The sequence below is a fragment of the Podarcis pityusensis genome (genome assembly GCF_964106645.2).
Source record: "Podarcis pityusensis genome assembly, chromosome: 12".
Taxonomy (NCBI): Eukaryota; Metazoa; Chordata; class Lepidosauria; order Squamata; family Lacertidae; genus Podarcis; species Podarcis pityusensis.
The window spans coordinates 42,728,252-42,751,577 of NC_138037.1; the positions used below are offsets into that span (position 1 = coordinate 42,728,252).

Here is a 23,326-nt window from a genome sequence, read left to right on the forward strand (position 1 = left end):
AGTAAGGTGCCCTGGTCTGCCAACAGGCCATCTGGCAAGCGAAGAGATTTGTAGCATAAACACAAGCACAATTTCTCATGCATTCTTCTTTTCCTATGTTAGAACTCCATCGTTGCTTTTCTTGCTAAGTTTGTTCTGGGATCTGCCTGTGTAATGGGTTGGATGAGGGCAAATATAAACTGAAACTGAATCCTGATAAGAGATGCTGTAGCTTGGTGGTTCTGGATCTTGGAAATATGAGAATGACTTGCTCTTGACAGGGTTTCAGCTACATATTCTGGGGGTGCTCTCTAATACGACCACAACACTTGGCCACAGTGACCCACCCTCTGATAACCTCCCATCCTGGCTTACTAGATTGCATTCAACACAGGGCTGCTCTTCCAGATGTCTTAGAAACTGCAGCTGATGCAAACAAATTTATAAAAAAAATATAAAAATTAATTATTTATACCCCACCCATCTGGCTGGGTTTCCCCAGCCACTCTGGGCAGCTTCCAACAAAAGATTAAAAATACATTAAAACATCAGTCATTAAAAACTTCCCTAAAGAGGACTGCCTTCAGATGTCTTCTAAAAATCAGATAACTGTTTATTTCCTTGACATCTGACGGGAGGGCATTCCACAGGGTGGGTGCCACTACCGAGAAGGCCCTCTGCCTGGTTCCCTGTAACCTCACTTCTCACAGTGAGGGAACCGCCAGAAAGCCCTCAGAGCTGGACCTCAGTGTCCGGGCTGAATGATGGGGCTGGAGACACTCCTTCAGGTATACTGGGCCAAGGCTGTTTAGGGCTTTAAAAGTCAGCACCAACACTTTGAATTGTTCTCGGAAACGTACTGGGAGCCAATGCAGGTCTCTCAGGACCGGTGTTATATGGTCTTGGCGGCCACTCCCAATCACCAGTCTAGCTGCCGCATTCTGGATTAGTTGTAGTTTCCGGGTCACCTTCAAAGATAGCCCCACGTAGAGCGCATTGCAGTAGTCCAAGCGGGAAATAACCAGAGCATGCACCACTCTGGTGAGACAGTCTGTGGGCAGGTAGGATCTCAGCCTGTGTACCAGATGGAGCTGGTAGACAAGCTGCCCTGGACAAAGAATTTGTTGGAATTCTGCCACAAGCAGCTGGTTGAGCTGCTAGAGCCTTTGCTTGCTGCAGCATTGGTGCTTTATGGTAACAGAATTGACCTGTGCCTCCATGGACAGCTGTGAGTCCAAAATGACTCCCAGGCTGCGTACCTGCTCCCTCAGGGGCACAGTTGCCCCATTCAGGACCAGTCCCCCACACCTGCCCGCCCCCTGTCCCCCAAAAACTGTACTTCTGTCTTGTCAGGATTCTGTCTCAATCTGTTAGTGATGTCACCGCCGAAAACAATGTGGCGCTGGTCCTTCAAGTTTCTCACTGGCTACCAAATAATTTCTGGTCTGAATTCATGGTACCACAAATGACATGTAAAGCCCTAAGGGGCTTGGGAACTATACGTGAGTGAGCACATCTCTCTATATATATATTCCTGCTTGTGAGCGGAGATGTTCTGGGGAGGACCTGCCACTGGAACATGCACGCTGGGTGTTAACATGTGGCTAGGCCTTTTCCACCGTGGTACCCCAGTACTCCCCAAATGTGGCTGACACCCATGCTACCGAAATCCAGGTGAAACTTGGGCATTGGTGTGGTGTTTGATATTGTTGATCCTGTTTTATTGTATTTTCTCTGCAGTATTATTATTTTTTTAAGAACTGAGATGTTGTCATTTTATTGATTTTATTGTGATGCACCCAGGATACAAATAGCCTAAATAAATAAATACATGTTCTTCAGTACCTATGAAAGGTCAGACAGTCTGGTATCATTTAGACTAGCAATAAGCTAGGTTTATTTTAAGGGCTGCAGTAGAAGGAGGCAACTAGCAGATCTCAGAGGCTACATCTTTTATCATGAAACCCATAGTAAGATACAGGCAATGGGACCTTTAAGCCTTCCCCCTTTCAGAGTGAAAAGCAAGACCGTAAGTCTTCCCCTTATTTAACAGCAATTAGAAGATGAGGTGCAAAAAAAGGGGGGTGCCAAGCTATGTTGCACTTAATTGCATGCGAGAAAATAATATTCTTTGTGTCCATGCAGCATCGCAGGGGCAATTTTCAGAAGCGCCAGGAGTTTGGGGGGGTTGAGCCACTGTTGCTGTAGGGGGAAAGCAGCAAGTGGGAGAAAGATAAACCCACCCCAGCTGCTTCTCAACTGAAAATAATGCCACTCCCCGCAAAGTGGTTTTCAGAAAGAAAGAAAGAAAGAAAGAAAGAAAGAAGGAAGGAAAGCCATCAGATTTTCTTTACATGCAGTTTCATGTGTTGGGTAATTTCACCTGGACAGCATCTCTGCTGCTGTTCTTACTAGAGAAGTCTGGGAGGGAGTTAGTTAAAAAGACTTTTGCCTGAGTCTTAGAGTTAGCAGTTGACATACAGAATAAGGCCTTGGCTGTTGCTCACACTGAGGAGGAGAGTATTAACAGGCCCTTTGCTCATATCGCGTCTCATATGTAAATCATTGCTGCAGGTCTAGAGTTTCTGGCCCTTCAAACCCTGGTTCCATTCAAAATATGGATCCTGTTAAAAAGTAATTTTCAGCCAAGGTGCTGCACAGTGCTCTTTTTCTAAAAAAAAATATTTAGGGATACTCTCATTTTGACTCAAGAAAATCACCATTTTATAGTTCAAATCGGGGGAAATAAATATAGTAAATGGACAAAAGTACAAAGATTCACAAAATATTTAGGGGTATGCGTACCCCTGAGTCCCCCCCACCAGAAAAAAAGCACTGGTGCTACACAATAGATCTTATCGTTGAACGAGAGGACTAGGTAGGTAAAGGTAAAGGACCCCTGGACGGTTAAGTCCAGTCAAAGGTGACTATGGGGTTGCGGAGCTCATCTCGCTTTCAGGCTGAGGGAGCCGGCATTTGACCACAGACAGCTTTCTGGGTCATGTGGCCAGCATGACTAAACCACTTCTGGCACAATGGAACACCATAATGGAAACTAGAGCGCATGGAAACACTGTTTACCTTCCTGCCACAGTGGTACTTATTTATCTACTTGCGCTGGCATGCTTTCAAACTGCTAGGTTGGCAGAAGCTGGGACACAGCAATGGGAGCTTACTCGGTCATGGAGTTTCGAATAGAGGGCTACAGAGTCATGGATTGGTTGGACGCAGTGGAATCATGGGAGGAACCAGCTGGGGAACCACCCAGGAAAGAAAGCTCAAAACCCGGGGAGAAGTGGTAGTTGGAAACATCTGAAAGGCACCAGCCTTATGAAGGCTGCTGTAAAGCTCCAGGGATCTCTGGGAAACTCTTGACTTGAATTTCCTGAGATTATTTTATCCATGTATTTCTTTCTATTCAAGAATACAGGTGAAACTCGGAAAATTAGAATATCGTGGAAAAGTTTATTTATTTCAGTAATTCAACTTAAAAGGTGAAACTAATATATGAGATAGACTCATGACATGCAAAGCGATACATGTCAAGCCTTTATTTGTTATAATTGTGATGATTATGGGGTACAGCTGATAAAAACCCCAAATTAACAATCTCAGAAAATTAGAATATTGTGAAAAGGTGCAGTAGCTATTCAATCCATAACACCTGAAATGGGTTCAGTAGGAAGCACAATCATGGGGAAGGCTGCTGACCTGACAGTTGTGCAGAAAGCCATCATTGAGACCCTCCATAAGGAGGGAAAGCCTCAAAGGATAATTGCAGAAGAAGTTGGATGTTCCCAAAGTGCTGTATCAAAGCACATTAATGGAATGTTATGCAGAAGGGGAAAGTGTGGAAGAAAAAGGTGCACAAGCAGCAGGGATGACCACAGCCTGGAGAGGATTGTCAGGAAAAGACCATCCAAATGTGTTGGGGACTTTCACAAGGAGTGGACTAAGGCTGGAGTTAGTGCATCAGGAGCCACCACACACAGACAGATCCTGGAGATGGGCTTCAAATGTTGTATTCCTCTTGTCAAGCCGCTCCTGAACAAGAAACAACGTCAGAAGAATCTTGCCTAGGCTAAAGAAAAGAAAGAAAGAACTGGTCTGTTGCTCAGTGGTCCCAAGTCCTCTTTTCTGATGAGAGCAACTTTTGCATCTCATTTGGAAACCAAGGACCCAGAGTCTGGAGGAAGAATGGGGAGGCACACAATGCCAGATGCTTGAAGTCCAGTGTGAAGTGTTGATTTGGGGAGCCATGCTATCAGCTGGTGTTGGTCCACTGTGCTTCATTAAGTTCAGGGTCAACGCAGCAGTCTACCAGGAGATTCTGGAGCACTTCATGCTTCCTTCCGCAGATGAGCTTTATGGGGATGCTGATTTCATTTTCCAGCAGGACTTTGGCACCTGCCCACACTGTCAAAAGTACCAAAACCTGGTTCAATGCCCATGGGATTACTGTGCTTGATTGGCCAGCAAACTCACCTGACCTGAACCCCATAGAGAATCTATGGGGCATTGCCAAGAGAAAGATGAAAGACATGAGATGGAGCAATGTAGAAGAGATGAAGGCTGCTACTGAAGCTTCCTGGTCTTCCATAAAACCTCAGCAGTGCCACAGGCTGATAGCATCCATGCCACGCCACATTGAGGCAGTAATTGATGCAAAAGCGGCCCAAACCAAGTACTGAGTACATATGCATGCTTCTACTTCTCAGAGGTCCAATCTCATATATTAATTTCACTTTTTAAGATGAATTACTGAAATAAATGAACTTTTCCACGATATTCTAATTTTCCGAGTTTCACCTGTACATCTACACTATTTCTAAACTGGAAAGGAATCTTTGTTCTGTTATAACTTTGAGTGCAAAAAGTATACTATTAAGTACTACCATGATCTTTCAGATTGCGGAGAATCACAGCTGGTAGGCTATGGGACTTCCACCCTGTTACTAACGAGTCCTCTATTTTCTGAACGTGGGCCCTGAACATGAGCGAAGGAGCTTTCAGAAGCAGATCAAAGGGCAGCAGAGCTGAAGGAATAAAAGAAGAAACTGAGTGTGAAACTATAACAAACTTTAAATGAGTGCAGAAACGGCAAGAAGTATTTCCATTGTAGTTGCAGGTGTGAAATTACCTGGTCTTGGTCTGGATCCTGGCAGTCCAATATAATCTCTGTAAAACATAAAGTGTATTGATAAAAAAAAATTCCAACAATCCTTGCATTAGAAACTCAACGTGGTATTCTGGGTCTGGTCAGTTTCTGGGTGGGAGGTTGCTAACGGCGACCGATAGGGCCTTCTCGGTAGTGGCACCTGCCCTGTGGAACCACCAAAAAAGCAAATTTGCTGGGATGTTATTTTGTGAAGCTTTTTTAAAAAAATACATGACAAACCTTGATGGTTTCGGCCTTTGCAAGCAAAGATTTCAGAGGTGCCCATGCAATCTTAAGTGCTGGTAAGGACATCCAGTGTGATTTCAACATCCTGGAAAATATTTCCTAATTTTGAACATTTCTAAGTTCTGCAGTATTGTACAGTCACAGCTTTGGAGAACTCAAGATTAAAGCTGGCCAAAGATTTTACATTGCAAGCTTACCTTGTGTTAGTCTGTCTTTCAGAAGCGCTGAAGCTTCGTTTTATAATACCTGTAATGAAAGCACAATTGATATATTCTTAATGCTGGAAATATTTTCAGCTGCCAGAAATAGATTCAGTCTCCCAACATTTTTATCCTATCATAGCAACTTTTAAAAGAAACTGGTAATAAAAGATAGCTCTAAAAATAAAGTGAACCAATATGTATGGAGTGCATAATGATTCACACAGATATCACATTTTAATCAGGCTAGTGAACCGTAAGAAAATTCTACTAGCTTGCCAAAACAGCTGTGTGCAAACCTACTCAATTGCTTTCATTATAAAACGCATTTTTACCCCACTCTTTTAGAAGGACTTTTCAGGCAATAAATGCCTATTTCTTTCCGTCAGTGTCTAAAGAGTCTACTGCAATTTTTACACAGCTATCACTTCTTGTAATCTGTTTATTATTTTTGTAATATTGATACTCAAATAGCACAATATATTATGTTTCTTTTTTATGTCCCCAAAGGAGCTGTCTTTTGGTGTCTATCGTGTCACTGGTAGAATTAATGTTAAAGTAACTGTATAATGTTAATGCCCTCTCCTCTATTATATCACCAATTATTTTTTTGAAATTTTGATTCTTTTCATAACCATCATTCAATTTATCAAGTACCCACTTTCTTAGTTTAAAACAACTAAAGCAATTATCATCTTTGACTATTACCTCTCTCCATTATTTTCATATGATAACATTCTGTTGTCTTCTACTAAAGCCGCAAACTTTGCTAATTTATAGAATTTCCAGCCTTAATCTTCCAAAAATTTAATTAAAATTCAGATTTCTAAATGCAGCAGCTACTGCCAAGTATGGAACAGGCATCTTGGGAAAGAAATACAGGATCACAAGCTGAGATATACATGGGAAACAGGAATGGAAGTTTTCTGTGTGTCATTTTGAACACATCTTATTATAAGACCACTGCAAGAGGCTTTTGACATCCTGGAGGCCTTAAAGAAAACACCTAGGAATTATCATCTCATTGTTGAAAATGTGCAAAACCACAAGAGCCAATCAGATGCATGTATGGTAGAACTGCCTTCATATTAGAAATCCAGGTGTTATACCCATGTGTGGAGCTGGAGGGTGATATCTTACTCTCCTCCTGCAGTTATCAGGTAGCTCTTACAAATTCTCAGTTCCTCTGATTTCCTATTTCCTCTACCAGGTTTCCATTTATTTATTTTTTGCTTTAATATCAAACATTTCCTACATGGAGTTGAAGGTGATGTACTTAGTTCTCCCCCATCCCATTTTAACTGCACAACAACCCTGTTTGGTGATCACACAGGGTCCCCAGATGTATCACCGTCTATTGATCCCTGTGCCACCACTTTATTTCTCGCTGCCACCACCCAGGTCCTTCCTGGTACAATACTGAGTCCAGTCAGGGTTAAATTGGAACATAAACTTCTGTTTATTTATTACAGTTTAACAAGTGTGTGGTTTCATAAACGGTCTCAGTCAATTCCAATCATGGGCTGCCTATCCAGACCTATAACTTCCACTACCTGCTCTCACTCACTAAACCACCTCTCAGATATTAACTTATCTTCCTATCCCCTAACTGTTCCTGACTAAGCTTATTTCGCTACACTAACTCAACCACCCCACAGACTCTATCCCAATTCACTCCCACTCCAACCAACCACCCAACTCCCAACGAACTCCCCCCCCCCGAGCTGGTTGTATACTCCCTCTGACTCCACCCCCCTGCGTCCTGATTGGGTAACCTGTTTAACTATTTCACCTCCAGCACTCTCGTGTTAACGTCACACCCTGATGGGTAGGTTAGGCTAAGTGAGTGGTCTAAGGTCATCCACCAAGCTTCATTGCTGAGTGGGGATTAGACCCTTGTTTCCCAGGTCCTAATCCAACATTCTAACCATTACACCTTTCTGGCTCTGCATTAGAACAACATTCTGTATCATTTAATTGTTGCAGCATCACCAAACCATTAAAGTCTAACAACTTCCCAATTTGTCTTACAGTGTGCAATTGGAATAACCTTTATATGAAAAATGGTACCAATACAATGCCAGGTGCAGAAAATAGCAGAGAAATATAAGCAAACTAGCAGCCTCCTGCCTGGTGTGGCTTGGGAATTCTAATAAACCAAAAGATCACTACAATTTTGAAATCGGCATTTAGAATCAGTGCAGTTGTGAAAGTTTTACTCCAACCCATCTTGATTCAAAATGGCATCCAAACCTAGATGGAGACCTCTGCTCCTTGATCTCAGGAACGATCATGTAAAACTATGTTTTGGTATCTTAATATATGTCCAAATGCGTAGAGAACAAACAACTTCCCAAAATATATAGTGGATACAAACAAGGATCAGCAAGGTAAAGGTAAAGGACAGTTATGTCCAGTCGCGAACAACTCTGGGGTTGCGGCACTCATCTCACTTCACTGGCCGAGGGAGCCGACGTTTGTCCGCAGACAGTTTTTCCAGGTCATGTGGCCAGCATGACTAAGCTGCTTCTGGTGAAACCAGAGCAGTGCACGGAGACACCGTTTACTTTCCAACTTTCACTTTTTGGCGTGCTTTCTAACTGCTAGGTTGGCAGGAGCTGGGACCAAGCAACGGGAGCTCACCCTGTCAAAGGGATTCGAACCACCGACCTTCCGATCGGCAAACCCAAGGCTTAGTGGTTTAGACCACAGCACCACCCGGGTCCCTTAGGATCAGCAAAGGTACCTTAAATTTATCAAGTGAAAGGGCTTGCGTAACTGGAGCAGTATCAGAAAACCAACACTGACAAGCTGTAGCCCAAAATGAGAAGCCGTTGCAACCCATCAAGGTAAGTAAATCAAATTAGGTTTTAAACAGAGACCTAATCACAGATCTGGGTAGCCAAACATAATAAGGAATGGATAACAGGATTGGGGAACCTGTGGCACAGAAGATATTGGTGGACTAGAACTCCCATCATCCATGACCACTTGCTGTTTCTGGGGCTGATGGGAGTTGGAATCCAAGGACAACTTGAGGGCAGGAGGAGACACAAGGAATGTACAGGCCCTCTTACATTACGCTTTTGAAGCAGCGTCCAAATATTCTCGCGTGGGACTGGGTACACCCTTAACTACATTGAAACAACATAAATCAGTTTTCAGTTGTTTCAAAACAAGTGAGTCTGGTATGAATAATTTTGTCCGCATTCTTCTGATCTGTTCTCATTATATAGACTTTGCTCAGCTGTCTTTAAAACCTAGCTTCAGTGCGAATTAGAAGGTTCTGATGTGACAGACCGGTCAGAAAGAATACATCATCACAATAGTATGATAACTAACACCTTCAGAGAATCAAGAGCACGGAAGTTCACCTCCATGTTCACAGGTTTTATTTAATGAATTCAGGGCAAGGCGCTTGATCTCATTTGTGTCCTATTGGCTGCTCTCCAAGGTAATCTAGGGCACATTGAATAAAAACAATTTCACAGCACACTCCGAGAAAAAGAGAGGCGAGCTAACGAGAGAGAGAAATGTATCTAAAACATTTATTGTTTGGAAAGCTTCACAGTTGATTGTCAAGAGTTGCACTACTCAAAGCAGAGACACTTAGATTTAGCAATTGTTTCCCTTGGCAAATAGAAGGGGGGAAGCATTATTTTTTCTCATTCTTAGCTCTGTTCTATTTGCACTCGTTAGTTCTTTTATTGTATCATAAACACAAACAATAAACAACAGCCCCACTTTTCTTCTCCAGAGGCAGGCACAAATTGTTCCAAGCACTTGAGCATAATCCATAAAATGTGAATAAGTTACTGTTGAATTAGGCAGGGTGGGGAGACATATTATTTACGCTTGAGCTCGAGTTTAGTTTTGTCTGGAACCATTTTGTAACCAAGACCAAGTGGTCAGAAATTAAAGAGAGGCTGGAAATGGGACAAAAATGCCTCTGGATCTATACTGGACCATGCCAGCAGACACTGTGCCCTTCCAAGATGGAATGGGACTTACCCACTGGCATGTGAAAAGACCTAGAAGTCAGATGTGTGTGAAATCAAGTTTTAGATATCTAGTAGACATGCAAGTAAAAATCATGTTTTCTTACAGTGATCACAAATTGGTTTGGGGGTGGGGGATATTGGACCATCATAAGACTGTGTGTGTGTGTGTGTGTGTGTGTGTGTTACTTTTCCCATCCCTGAACCCCAAATTTCAGTTCAAAGGAGGAGAAGACACATTGAAACTTGCAAAGAGCAATGCATATTTTTATGGGCTAATCATGTAACATTTAGTTTAGTGCTATTAGTGTGACTGATACAGTGGTAAATACAGAAATTGCACTGCCTGCTACCCATTAAACTCGCAGTATGTTATGGAAAACTATCAAGGGATCCATGTGTGATTGCTTCATTAGATACTCATAAAGCTTTCCATAAAATACTTGTCAGAGTTATTTGTATCTACTCCTGTTGGACTTCGGCAAACTTAAATAGACTGACCCATTCTGGAGGGGGGGGTTAAACTGGGATTTTGTTTCTGTAATTTTTTCCCCTGTCTTTGTAATTGTTATATAATGGAAATCGGTAAAACCATATTTATTCTAAAAAGTCAAAAAAGGACAGACTTGCAATCTAAACAAAACTTAAGTGACACAGTTTGACAAGGGAGTATAAAGGAGGAAGTTTTTTTAATTGCAGAAATCAGAAGGAAATGACAGGAGGCCATAAAAATCACCCAGTCCTACCATAACAAACTCTTAGACAATAGCATACAGTACCTAGTGGGATCCATCAATACGTCAGCGTTCATGTAAAACGTAATCTAAAATGTGTGATTCTTCTATAATTATTTTCTGAGCCCTGTAGCGCTACAGTTCTAGAAATGTTGACTAGAATTAATGAGTTTATAGGTAACTGGTGAGACCTTATTATTTTTGTTAATGTGAGCAAAGAGTCTCAAGCAAAGAGATAGGTGGCATTCAAATAATGTTTTTTTTAAAAAAAACAACAACAACACTATACTGTATAGATCAATGTGGCAATTAAAATTGCATAAGCAAACACTTTATCTGTCACAACAGGTATTGGATCCACTTGATCAGACCTGACGTAAGAGAGAAAGCTGATTGCCTAAAAGGGAGCTGATGCTTTCTAAAACATTATTACAAAGGTGTAAAGACGCAGAAGAAGGCTTTAAAGGCAGTCTATTATTTCTAATTTGGACAGATAGTTAAATTGCCATAAGTATAAATTGCCACAAGTATAAATATTTTCTGTATCTAAGAGAGTGGGGAGATTAATTCATATTAATACATCTGAAAAATGTCATTCTGAAAGGAAATTAGTGGGGGGGGGTCCCCACAAACGTTAGCTTTAAGTATTCCTCATTGACATTTATATTCATGTGAACATTTTACCAAAGAATGAAACTCCACAAGACCATAATCATCCTAAATTTTTCATATAATGTCTATATTCACATGTTGTTTCTTTCTACACATTTTTGAGCCTTTTTCTTCTTTTTTTCTTTGCATCACTTTATTTCTTTATAATTGAAACATTTTCAGAAAGGAAAGTCTATAATCATATTGCAGACCATAGAATCTGGCTTCCATCACTGAACCCACTGCCTGCCTCAGAACTTCAGCTTTCATTTTAAAAAGCAAAACACACTTTTTCTATCCTTCCTTATCTGGGTAAGAAAATCATTAAATACAAAGGCTCAGAAACCCAAGGTAATCTACATGATTCTAAGACCAAGGCTTGGGATTGTTTCTACATGACTTTCCGCTAACCAAGTCTTATTGCTTATTATTCACATACTTCCACTTATGACTCACACATACCTGTGTCGATACATGCTCAGATCCATAAGAAAAATGTTGGTGATTAGAACTCTTGCTTAAAGGAACTTACCAAACGCTGATTCTTTAAGAGGACTTGAACTAGAACTGCTGGAATTATCTGATACGTCCAGTTCATCATCTAATTCTGAGAAGACATCTGTACATAAAAGCGGAAACAAACCTTTCTATCCAACTCCAGTCAATCATTTTATTTGCATATCACCTTTCCAAAATCAAAGCCATGCTCAAGGTGACTTGCAACATATAAAAAAATGACGTAACTACAAACATAACAAAAGTAGTCATAAGAAATAAACAAAACATCAAAAAGTACACTACCAAACTGAACAATTTCCACAGAAATAAGAAGATCCAGAATAAAGATATAAAAAATAAGAGCAACAACACCCCCCCCACCAAAACCACCAACACCCGAAAATAAGCCAGCATGGTGGAAGTACTAAAAATGCTCATTTTGCTCATTCATCACTACCTTTTTCTGAGTTTTCTAAAGTGCAGTTATCATCCGACAAGGTTAAATCGCAAGCTTTCTCTTCATCTTTTCCAGAAGCTAGATGGAAGTTTTCAGTCAAAAGATCTGTATTTTCAGAAAATTCACTTTTTAAACTGGCTGCTCCACTGCTACTGCTGCTAAGGCTTGATTTCTCATAATGTTCCTACAAAAGAGAACAGAAATGGTTTCCTTTGATCGTGTGGCTTCCAGAAGTACAACCTGGGTACAGTGGTACCGCGGGTTAAGTACTTATTTCGTTCTGGAGGTCCGTTCTTAACCTGAAACTGTTCTTAACCTGAAGCACCACTTTAGCTAATGGGGCCTCCTGCTGCTGCCGCACCGCCGCCGCACGATTTCTGTTCTCATCCTGAAGCAAAGTTCTTAACACGAGGTACTATTTCTGGGTTAGCGGAGTCTGTAACCTGAAGCATATGTAACCCGAGGTACCACTATACAGTGTTCAAGCAACAAAATAAATTTCCCTCGGTTTCTGAAAAGAACCCTTAGAAACTCTGCTAGCATAGAATTGTATACAAAAATGGCTGGTTCAAAACATGTTTCAGATACGCTATATGATCTTCATTACTGACTTTAATGTGTAAGCGAATTAATTCAGCAGATAATCTTGCTGCATAAGAGCTCCTGATTCAGAGAGGTTAAGTTGTTTTTTTGATCGATTTCAAATATGATTGTGCATTAGCAGGTTGCTTCTGATTTGCTGCTTCTTTAGCTCCTTTTGTTGGATTTTCACAGTAATAGCCTCAGCACTTTAGATCCAACTAAGTAGAGGAACATTTGCTCTTTGTGTGTTCTAAGCCAGTGACACTCCCCACTAATAGAGAGAACTAGAGTTGCAAATGAAGCTTTCACAGTCCTGAGCAATGTTAAATAGAGGGGAACACTTTGGTGGCTGCACACATGGTGTTTCCTCTCTTCAAGCTTGGAGATCCAGTTAGCCATATTAGATATATAGATGCATGCTTGGAAGCCTGATAACATTATACGACACACCAGTAACAAGCATGACAGCAGGCCAATGCACTCCTAGGTAAAGGTAAAGGGACCCCTGACGATTAGGTCCAGTCATGACCGACTCTGGGGTTGCGGCACTCATCTCGCTTTATTGGCCAAGGGAGCCGGCGTACAGCTTCTGGGTCATGTGGCCAGCATGACTAAGCCGCTTCTGGCAAACCAGAGCAGTGCACAAAAACACCGTTTACCTTCCCGCCGGAGCGGTACCTATTTATCTACTTGCACTTTGACGTGCTTTCGAACTGCTAAGTGGGCAGGAGCAGGGACCGATCAACAGGAGCTCACCCCATCGCGGGGATTCGAACCGCCGACCTTCTGACCGGCAAGTCTTAGGCTCTGTGGTTTAACCCACAGCGCCACACACGTCCCTTAATGCACTCCTACATACACAGTATTTCTGCACGTCCAGTTGGGCAGATTGGTCCAACGGTCCCTTGCATTCACATAATGCTCTATTATATGCAACAATGTAACTGAAGGCATTTGCTTACCTGAGATAATACAGCAAGCTGGTGGTGACATGTGACTGCGTTTCGATTAGCCTCCATGAAATATCTCTGGGTACGCCTCCTCTCGCGTTCCAATTTCCTCTCCAAGACAAGCTGGGAGGTTGATAAGCCGTCTAAATACTTCATCATCACATTTGGTATCAAGGAACTGACCTCTACAATGTCAGGGCGACTCTCTGCATCCGGGGTCAAGCACCTATGGGGGGGTGGGCATCCATTATTTAAACAATCTATGATGGTGACTGGCTGCTTACCTGTAACTGTAATTCTTTGAGTGGTCACCTGTGCAATTGCATTCTGCATTCTGTGGTTTTTTTTAAAAAATCTAAATAAACATTTTGTTTATTTGCCACTGCAAAGCTCTTAAGGATGTTGCTTATTTCTTTGGTTTGTACAGATTTCTTTTTGTGCTGTGAATTCAGGAATAATTTTCATTTTAGGAATGCCCATAAAAATAATCACCAGGCTCGTTTTAAAATGATCTCTCATAATTAATTCCACTATCGTGTTTCCATTTTTGCACTTTTAAAGCTCATTCCTATCTTCTTCTGTGTTGCTATCTGTTTATCTCTTACGTTAGAACGATGTCAATTGTCAGCAAAGTGATTATTGTGATAACCCAAATGGCATCTCTAGCAAATTACACTGTCACACCAAGTAAGTAAATATTAATGGAATCAGCTGATTACATGCTTCTTTTAATACCACCACTTAAGATCACAGCAGATACTACAGCCTGTGCTCTGTTTAAATAAGTATGTGAACTTTGGACCTCTTCTCGCTAACTCCCAGTCATGTGACCCTCTCTGCTTGTTTCCTCTATCAGATTTCCTTCCCCTTTCATACTCGCTCACCTTCCATTCAACTCTTCCCTTCATTACTATGAACTTCTGTTGCTTCTTTCTTAGGCCCCTTTTCCCATTACAACAAAATCCCCCTTGTAACATCAGAGCAACTCTGCCAAAGGCAGACAGGAGAACCTTGCTCATATAGGTAGATAAGAGCAAAAATGCAGCATGGAAAAGATCAGGTCCTTTGCTTGTGCTAACAGCCAAAGTTTGATCAATTTCCAATAGGTAAAGGTAAAGGACCCCGGGACAGTTAAGTCCAGTCAAAGGTGACTATGGGGTTGCGGTGCTCATTTCGCTTTCAGGCCAAGGGAGCCGGCGTTTGTTCCAAGTCATGTGGCCAGCATGACTAAACCGCTTCTGGAACAACGTGACGTAAGCCAGAGTGCATGGAAATGCCATTTACCTTCCCAGCCCAACGGTACCTATTGGCGTGCTTTCGAACTGCTAGGTTGACAGAAGCTGGGACAGAGCAATGGGAACTCACTCCATTGCGGGGATTCGAACCGCTGACCTTCCGATCAGCAAGCCCAAGAGGCTCAGTGGTTTAGACCACAGCACCACCCGCGTCCCTCAAGTTCTTATAATAATAATATATTTATACCCCGCCCATCCAGCTGGCTTTCCCCAGCCACTCTGGGCAGCTCACAACAGGATAATAAAAATACGATAAAACATCAAACATTAAAAACTTCCCTAAACAGGGCTGCAGTCAAGATAGTTGTTTATTTCCTTGACATCTGATGGGAGGGCATTCCACAGGGCAGGTGCCACTACCAATAAGGCCCTCTGCCTGGTTCCCTGTAACCTTACTTCTCGCAGTGAGGGAACCGCAAGAAGGCCCTGGACCTGAGTGTCCGAGCAGAACGATGGGGGTGGAGACGCTCCTTCAGATATACTGGACCGAGGCCATTTAGGGCTTTAAAGGTCAACACCAATACTTTGAATTGTGCTCGGAAACGTACTGGGAGCCAATGTAGGTCTTTCAAGACCGGTGTTATGTGGTCTTGCCAGCTCTTGAGACAGAACTAATTATCGATACAAGTAATTCTTCATGTTAGTCCAATGAAGCAGGGAGTCTGTAGCGGCCAGGGGACGGGCTGGGGAAGTGAGGTAAGAGGCATCAAGCTGTCAGGGAACCGGGATGTGAGGGGTGGGAGATTCAGGGTGAGTAGCCAGAGGTTCAGCTCTGAAGCCATACTTAGACTGACATCATTTACACTTAGGAATGTTCCCCACTGTGATCAAGATGCTGAATTCCATTTAGAAAAAATGACCATTCAGGACCATCAAGAGAATGAGGATGCACACTGGAATAGCCAGGGACTGATTTTATTTATTCTTCATTAATTTGCATAATATAAGAATGTAAAGCTCTCAATGACTCCTAGTCATGAAGGACATATACTATCTCCATGATTGGAGGCACCATGACTCTGAATACTAATTTCTGGGGCGAAACAGCAAAAGAGAGGTTATTTCTGTATTTCCTGCTTGTGGGCAGGAAATACTTTTGGACAGGAAATACCATATGTTTGGTTACTGTAGGAAGCAAGGTGCTGCACCGATTGGCCTTCGGTCTAATCCAGCAGGACTTAACCAGCATGTAAGGAACATATCAGAAAGAATTCTTCCCTTGTAGGTTCAGTTTTAAACAGAAGCTGGGAAATCGCTCAGTGGAAGGTGAACAGAAATCACACAAAAAACCAGAAAGGGTATTTTTCTTCTTTGTATATCATTATGTTATGAACTTTTTTGTAATCATAATTTGGAGATTTGTACTGATGATAATCAACGTGCATTCATGGAAAGCAATTCCAATTAGCTAGTTCCACCGCCCCCCACCCCCCAAATTTTGCCTGAGCACATCTGGGCCCCACACTATACTGTATGAATTTTATGCTTCTCTGTATACTGGGTGCAGCTCAACTGTGCATGAAGTCTACATCCTTGAGGAAAAACAAGGCATACCATCAAAGAAGCAGGAATGCTTCTCCATTTTATTTTATTTATTTGGATAAAACAGCTGGAAGGACCCTTGCTTTGGATGGGTGACAGCAAGCATCACAGACTTAATTCAAGCTGCCCCCTAGGTATTGAAAGAGAAGCATACAGGCATCCATATACCGTATTTTTTGCTCTATAAGACTCACTTTTTCCCTCCTTAAAAGTAGGGGAAAATGTGTGTGCATCTTATGGAGCGAATGCAGGCTGCACAGCTATCCCAGAAGCCAGAACAGCAAAAGGGATCGCTGCTTTCACTGTGCAACGATCCCTCTTGCTGTTCTGGCTTCTGAGATTCAGAATATTTTTTTCCTTGTTTTCTTCCTCCAAAAATTGGTGCGTCTTGTGGTCTGGTGCGTCTTATAGAGCGAAAAATACAGTACTTAAGGTGATTTTTAAGCAGTCTTCACGACAGGGTAAATATGATAGGATTCCCTTGAAAAAGACCTATCTGAAATGTGTCAAGAACTTTCTAATCCCTTGTTTTCTTTTCTCCGTGGAAAAACAGATGGGGGCGGGAGTCCCAATCCAAATTAGGGGCCACACAGCTGCTTTTACCAAAAGAGTGGAAAAGAATAATCAAATATGCATTCCTGCATCTTCAGAGTCACAGCAAGGCTGGCCTGGAGCTTTCTCAACAACAGTGGCAATAACAATGGTGCAGGAACAGAAAGAATGTACCTGATATACCAAATAATTACCTTCTGTTCAAAACCAAATAAAAAAATTCCTTCCAGTAGCACCTTAGAGACCAATTAAGTTTGTCATTGGCATGAGCTTTCGTGTGCATGCACACTTCTTCAGATACACTGAAACAGAAGTCACCAGACCCTTCTATATAGTGAGAGGGTGGGGAGGGGTATTACTCAGAAGGGTGGTGGGAATGGGTGATTGGCTGATAGGTGTGGTAAACCTGTTGACGACTGTTAACGACTGCAATTGGTCTTACAGGAAAAAGCAAGGGGTGAGATAGCTAAAAATAGCTTTATCATGTATTTATCATGTATTCTATTCAATTTTAGTGAGTATGATGGAAGACTCAGTCCTGGGGCAGCATAAACACCAGCCAAATTATGGCATGAGCTTTATCTTATAGACAAATAAAGAATAACAAAATATTGCAGCGTCTCTTCCACCCTCCCAACTGGAATGTTTCTGTTTAGAGTTAGAGCCAGTCATTCATTCCCTCCAAGCAGGACATCCCACCAAATTTTCCATTTTTGTTTTCCAGTGGGTTGGGTTTTTTTAAAAAAATCCTACTTGTACAAAACTTGGGGTTTCCCTCCCCTCTTGCTTCTCAAGACTCCTGCTTTGACTTCAATCCAGTCTGCACTCACCACCTCGGTATGTTACTGGAGAGGTTAATGTCAGGGGTACCAGACATGTAGCCAGCAATACACAGCTCCATTGTGTTCCACTGTGCACAACAAGCTTTATTCCTATCTAAACTGGTTTCTTTACTGCTTTGTACAAAGCTCACAAGGAATTACAGGTTCAAGGCATTATGCAATCCCCCCCCCCCCACCTACTTTGACTGGCAATATTTTCACTGGCATCTCACATTTTTAAATTGTACTATTAGCTCTGTGGCCACATATCCTCTTTATACTTAGAATAAAAGGACCTTTTCCACAAGACACTTACTTTTTAATGACCGCTGAAACCTTTTCAGAATAGGCGCCCTCTGGGACTGGCTCATAGGCAGATTCAACTATCTGTAAAATAAATGAATGCTTTGCTGACAACAGGAGAAAAATATCATGTTATGAATAAACTAGGTTTCAATCTGCCCCTTGAACAACATGGCACACAATCAACCTATCTTCACAATGCTCTTGTGGCACATATATACAATGAATTTGACTCATATGCACATATCACACTCAAAAATATACGAAGCAATTTCCATGCAGAAAGTTCATCCAAAATTCACCACAAACACTAACGATGATCCTGCCTTTAATCATATATTTTTAAGCTGTTAAGCCAATTTATATGTCCACAGACAAAAAAGCGGGGTACAACTAATAAATCAAATCTGGTCGATCCGGAATTTCATGACGGAGACCCGCCAATTTCTCTACTGAGTACCTTTGATTTTCAGTAAAATTTATTCTTTATAGAAACTTATTAAGAACTTGCTTGATTCTGAAGCCCCTGAAATTTGCAGAGTCTTTCTGCTAGTCTAGACTTTGAGGGATTGCAAATACAAAAAAAAAAGTGAACACGTTATAAAGTTCAGTAATAATAATAGTAACTGATGTGATTGCTTGATGGGAAGTGTGTCTCAATTTAAGGAGATGGATGTGGGAAGACAAGAAAGACATAATAAGACCCATTTGTGAATATAATGTGTCTAGTCTATACCAAGACAGCAACCATCAGAACTGCTTCTCTGGTACTGCTCTAATGTCCATGTGCGATGAGGAAACGCTGCATAAAGAACATTTTTATTTCAAAAGCAGGAGGGAAGGGGCATTCATAAAAGTGCATGAACACGCAAAGGTAAATGGCTTCAACTAGCAAACCTGCATACTTTAGTTGCTAAGGAGAGCATGTTGGTGCTGTAAAATGGAGGGTTGAGAGTTGCCATCTGGTAAAGGACGCATCCTGCAGCCCAGACATCAGCCTTCTCGCCATATGGCTCGCTCTTCACAACTTCAGGGCTAGGCAAATAAAAGCAAAATTCAAAAAATCCATAACGGAGATAGAACAGGTCACAATATTATTTTCAGGGAAGAGGCTACTACCTGCCACACAAATGCATCTTTAGGGAAAATACTAAACAATTCAGAGTTTGAAGAAGGTATCGTTCGCACATCAGAATGTTTACGAATGCTTACAACACAAAACGTGATAACTGCGTCTGAGGCTGTGTGCCTACACGTTCATATCTGCCTAAACAGATGCAATCCCCCCCCAAATCCCTATTTTTTTAATCGTATTGCAATATTAAATAAACTGAACTACGCTACGATTTCCTTACATGTGTAAGACATAGCCATGATTCACCCCACTAATCCTTCCTCTAATCTGCCCACTTTACTACTCTCTCAGCAAATCTCTACCATGGACATAGGATTAAATAACTTCCAGGAGACTAATTACCCAAGTCCAAATTTACCCACTAAGAAGTCCTGCCAACCTAGCAGTTCGAAAGCATGCCAGTGCAAGTAGATAAATAGGTACCGCTCCGGCGGAAAGGTAAACGGCATTTCCGTGCACTGCTCTGGTTCGCCAGAAGCAGCTTAGTCATGCTGGCCACATGACCCAGAAGTTGTACGCCGGCTCCCTCGGCCAATAAAGCAAGATGAGCACTGCAACCCCAGAGTCAGCCACGACTGGACCTAATGGTCAGGGGTCCCTTTACCTTTAAGAGGTCTTTATTCCTATTTGCAGGAAATACTGCCTTAACTTCATGCAAGAGGTTGGAACTGATGATCTTCAGATGCATTCCACTTCTGTATTTATTGCTTTCCAGTCAATATCACAAATGCAAATCAATTATTTTTTCCTCCCCCTCCCATCTTTAGCCAAGCTAATGTAATTTAGTCAACTGAAGCCTTAAATCAGTCATTCTTTTCCACCAGCCAAACCCTTTTAAATCAAATAATGCATGATTTATGTTCATCCCTCCTCCCTAAAATCTTTTTGATCAGAATTATTCACATAATTCACATTTCATCTACTCCACTCACCGTTTAAAAAACAGTTTGAAAATTGACAAAGTTCTCATTGATGCCTGTCATGTGCCTGTTTCACAAATTCTAAGGTTTTTCCCCCCCTCCCTTCTCTTTCTCCTCCCCCACCCATACAAAAGGTTCAGAGAAGCAAGCTAATTAAGGATGGTACTGCTATGATCTGTGCTTGGCAAACTGGAGAGATACAGCTGGCTTTGTTTTCCATAAGGAACATATGGCAATGAAGTTATATGAAATGTACCCTTACAAAAACAAGCCGAGGGGGGAGCAGGAAGCGAGCGAGAGAAGAGTAATACCTTTATTATGACCAACTAAGAAAGATATTTAACTGTGAAAAAATGTTCAGGTCTCCAAAAAGTCTTCTGGAAGCTGAGCTGAGCATGGTGTCCTGAGAGGTACTGGAACAGACACACAATAATTTGAAAAATAAAATCTAGCGTTTAACTAGTGGCATAGCACGGGTTGCCAGTGCCTTGGGCCATGCAGAGAGGGGGTGGGAGGGAGGGAAATGGATGGAGTACACATGTGCATTCCACTGCTTAAGGCAAAAGTCTTCAACTTTTTTGAGTTCATGGCTCCCTTGACCAACTACACTCTTTCTGCGGCACCCCTGTGGGGCTCAGGAGCCCAGTTACGTCACGCCTTGCCTGCAGAACTGGCAGCCTCTCACCCCTTTTTTGAGCACGCTCCCTTGTGGAGTGTTCCCATCAGCCTCCTTTCCTTGGGAGTTGCTGCTGCCCCTGGTCTCTGAGCTGCCCGTCTCCATCCCAAAGAGAGGTGCCTCCTCACACTGCCCCACAGCGGCCTGGGACTTCTGTCCATTCCCAACTGCAAGGGCTGGCAGGCTGGGCTCCCTTGCCCACTTGCTTGCTCGCTCCAAGTCTGCTTCAGCTCCTGGCAACCAGCACCCCCTGGCCAGTCCCAGAGGCACCATTCGCTTGGGCACCTTGTAGCCAGGGCTGCTGCAACAAACATCTGTGCAAGCCTTTGGGAGGCAGAGACACAAGAGGTCATCAGAGGAGGGAGGGCAGGAAACAAGGACAGAGGCCAGTGTTGCCCGCAGCACCCATATAAAAGTAAAGGTAAAGGGACCCCTGACCATTAGGTCCAGTTGTGGCCGACTCTGGGGTTGCGCGCTCATCTCGCTTTATTGGCCGAGGGAGCCGGTGTACAGCTCCCGGGTCATGTGGTCAGCATGACTAAGCCGCTTCTGGCAAATCAGAGCAGCGCACGGAAACGCTGTTTACCTTCCTGCCGGAGCGGTACCTATTTATCTACTTGCACTTTGACGTGCTTTCAAACTGCTAGGTTGGCAAGAGCAGGGACCGAGCAATGGGAGCTCACCCCGTCGCGGGGATTTGAACCGCCAACCTGCTGCTTACTAAGAAGGGTAAGGCACTGGGGAACTCAGCACAGAGTGAACACAGAAATTGGGAGCACCAGATTTACTCCACTGCTGGGTGAACACCAGGCCAAACTCTCTGCTGCCTTGCTCATCCCCTCCTCAGTAAGCAGCAGTTATATGCAGTGTTGGAAAACCAGGAGAGCAACACAGCTGCCCTGCCCTGCCAACTGGTACTGAATGCCAGCCAAGTGAGATAGTATTACCTCAAGACTGGAGGGACAGTATTAACCTAATAGTTGCAGCCAGGGCTTTTTCAGCTGGAACTCGCCAGAACTCAGTTCCAGCACCTCTCGGGTGGGTCCCATTGGCATTCTAAGAGAACAAGGGAGGTGTTCGTGTTGAGTTATGGCACCTCTTTTTCTAGAAAAATAACACCAGTTGCAGTCAAGCTCTATCTTCATACGACAGAAAATAGTCCTTAGCTTTAAGAGCTTACTCTCCTGAGTGACCAAAACCAGTACAGTGGTACCTCTGGATACAAACGGGATCCGTTCCAGAGCCCCGTTCGCATCCTGAAGCGAATGCAACCCGCGTCTGTGCATGCGTGGGTCACGATTCGTCGCTTCTGTGCATGTGCGTGACGTCATTTTGACCGTCTGCGCATGCACGAGCGGCAAGACCCAGAAGTAACGCGTTCTGTTACTTCTGGGTCACCACGGAGCGCAACCCGAAAACACTCAACCTGAAGCAACTTCAACCCAAGGTATGACTGTATTCTACACACAAACACAAGTAAATCACTTGTAGCCTTACGGGCCCATTAGGAAAGAAGCCACAATAGGGAATAGCTTAATTTGGACCAACTGAAGTGTCCCCAAATAGTAAGCAAACTTTTGAGTTCTCAGGAACAAAGGAGAGAGGATTCTTCAGCAACTGAAGACCTGAAAGCTGAGAGTTCAGATTTTGAGTGGAGGACAATAACTACCTGTGGAGAAAAGCTATGTCCACCTACATCTAAAATTAAAGAAGCACCTCCACAATTCAGGTGGTGGTGGGGTCTCTACAGTGTGAAAACTCCGTACTGAAAGGTGATGCTCTGGTGTTGCCGTTCCACAAATCTGCGTGCTTTTGAACATCATGAGCATTTGGCAACTGCCCACTGAGTGGGATCTGCATGGTGGACTGAATTTAGTAATAGAATTCTGCACTACGGTAAAGTGGCTTTAGCCAAGAAGAATGTGATTAACATATGAATTAGGTGTTGGATATTTAAGTCAATTGGATTTTACAAATGCGATATTCAGGTAATTGCAATATTTGCTTTTAAGCTTTCAGCCCAGCACCTTGTATTCAAGCAGGAAGATTCCCACTTCACTAGTATTCTGGTGAAGATAGATTAGCATATCCTTTGCTAAACAAATAGTTACAGCAAGAACAAAGCCAGATTAGTTGGACATTTTTCAATTTCATTCTTTTCATTTTCTCTAAACAGACTGAGCCGTGCTCTGTGTTTTCTCTGAAAGGACTCTGCATCTGCTCCTCTTACACAGAAATCGTATTTTTTTATTTAATAACAAATCTTCTTGAATGCTAAGCTCAATCTTAAAATGAGTTTGGCAGTTGAACAAAACATTTACAGCAGCACAGAAGATAATTTAATCTTCCAAGTATTTTGTTATGGGATCCACGTTTATGAAAATGACTTGGAAATACAGAAGAATGTATATATGTAGTACAAATTACAGAAAGATAGAAAATAAGTTGATATCCTTGGAAAGCTATGTCATAATGCTATTTATAGAAGAGGATTTTTTTCCCTTACTGATTTGTTTTCATGGAAACCATCATTCTTTAGGCTTATGCCTTTCCAATTTTATTCTGTTAATATTTTATTACAATATTTGCATAAGTTTCATTTTAATAAGCCTGTGGAGACAGGTTTCTT

At 42.4% G+C, this 23,326-nt stretch overlaps 1 protein-coding gene across 5 annotated transcripts in view; it reads right to left on the reverse strand.

Moving 5' to 3' along the window:
* Positions 1-23,326, reverse strand: part of NEK10 (NIMA related kinase 10) — a 115,697-nt gene that overhangs the window by 24,030 nt on the left and 68,341 nt on the right. For 3 of the 5 annotated variants that reach the window (XM_080974592.1, XM_080974594.1, XM_080974591.1), the window contains exons 24-31: positions 18,872-19,001; positions 17,980-18,050; positions 13,466-13,679; positions 11,922-12,105; positions 11,499-11,585; positions 5,581-5,629; positions 5,120-5,157; positions 4,875-5,015 (exon numbers count right to left, since the gene is read on the reverse strand). In XM_080974592.1, the coding sequence (XP_080830718.1) occupies positions 4,875-5,015; positions 5,120-5,157; positions 5,581-5,629; positions 11,499-11,585; positions 11,922-12,105; positions 13,466-13,679; positions 17,980-18,050; positions 18,872-19,001 (914 nt within the window). Of the gene's footprint in view, positions 1-3,089; positions 3,416-4,802; positions 5,016-5,119; positions 5,158-5,580; positions 5,630-11,498; positions 11,586-11,921; positions 12,106-13,465; positions 13,680-17,979; positions 18,051-18,871; positions 19,002-23,326 lie in introns of those variants that run through there. The other 2 variants (XR_013978025.1, XM_080974593.1) reach the window with 2 other exon arrangements.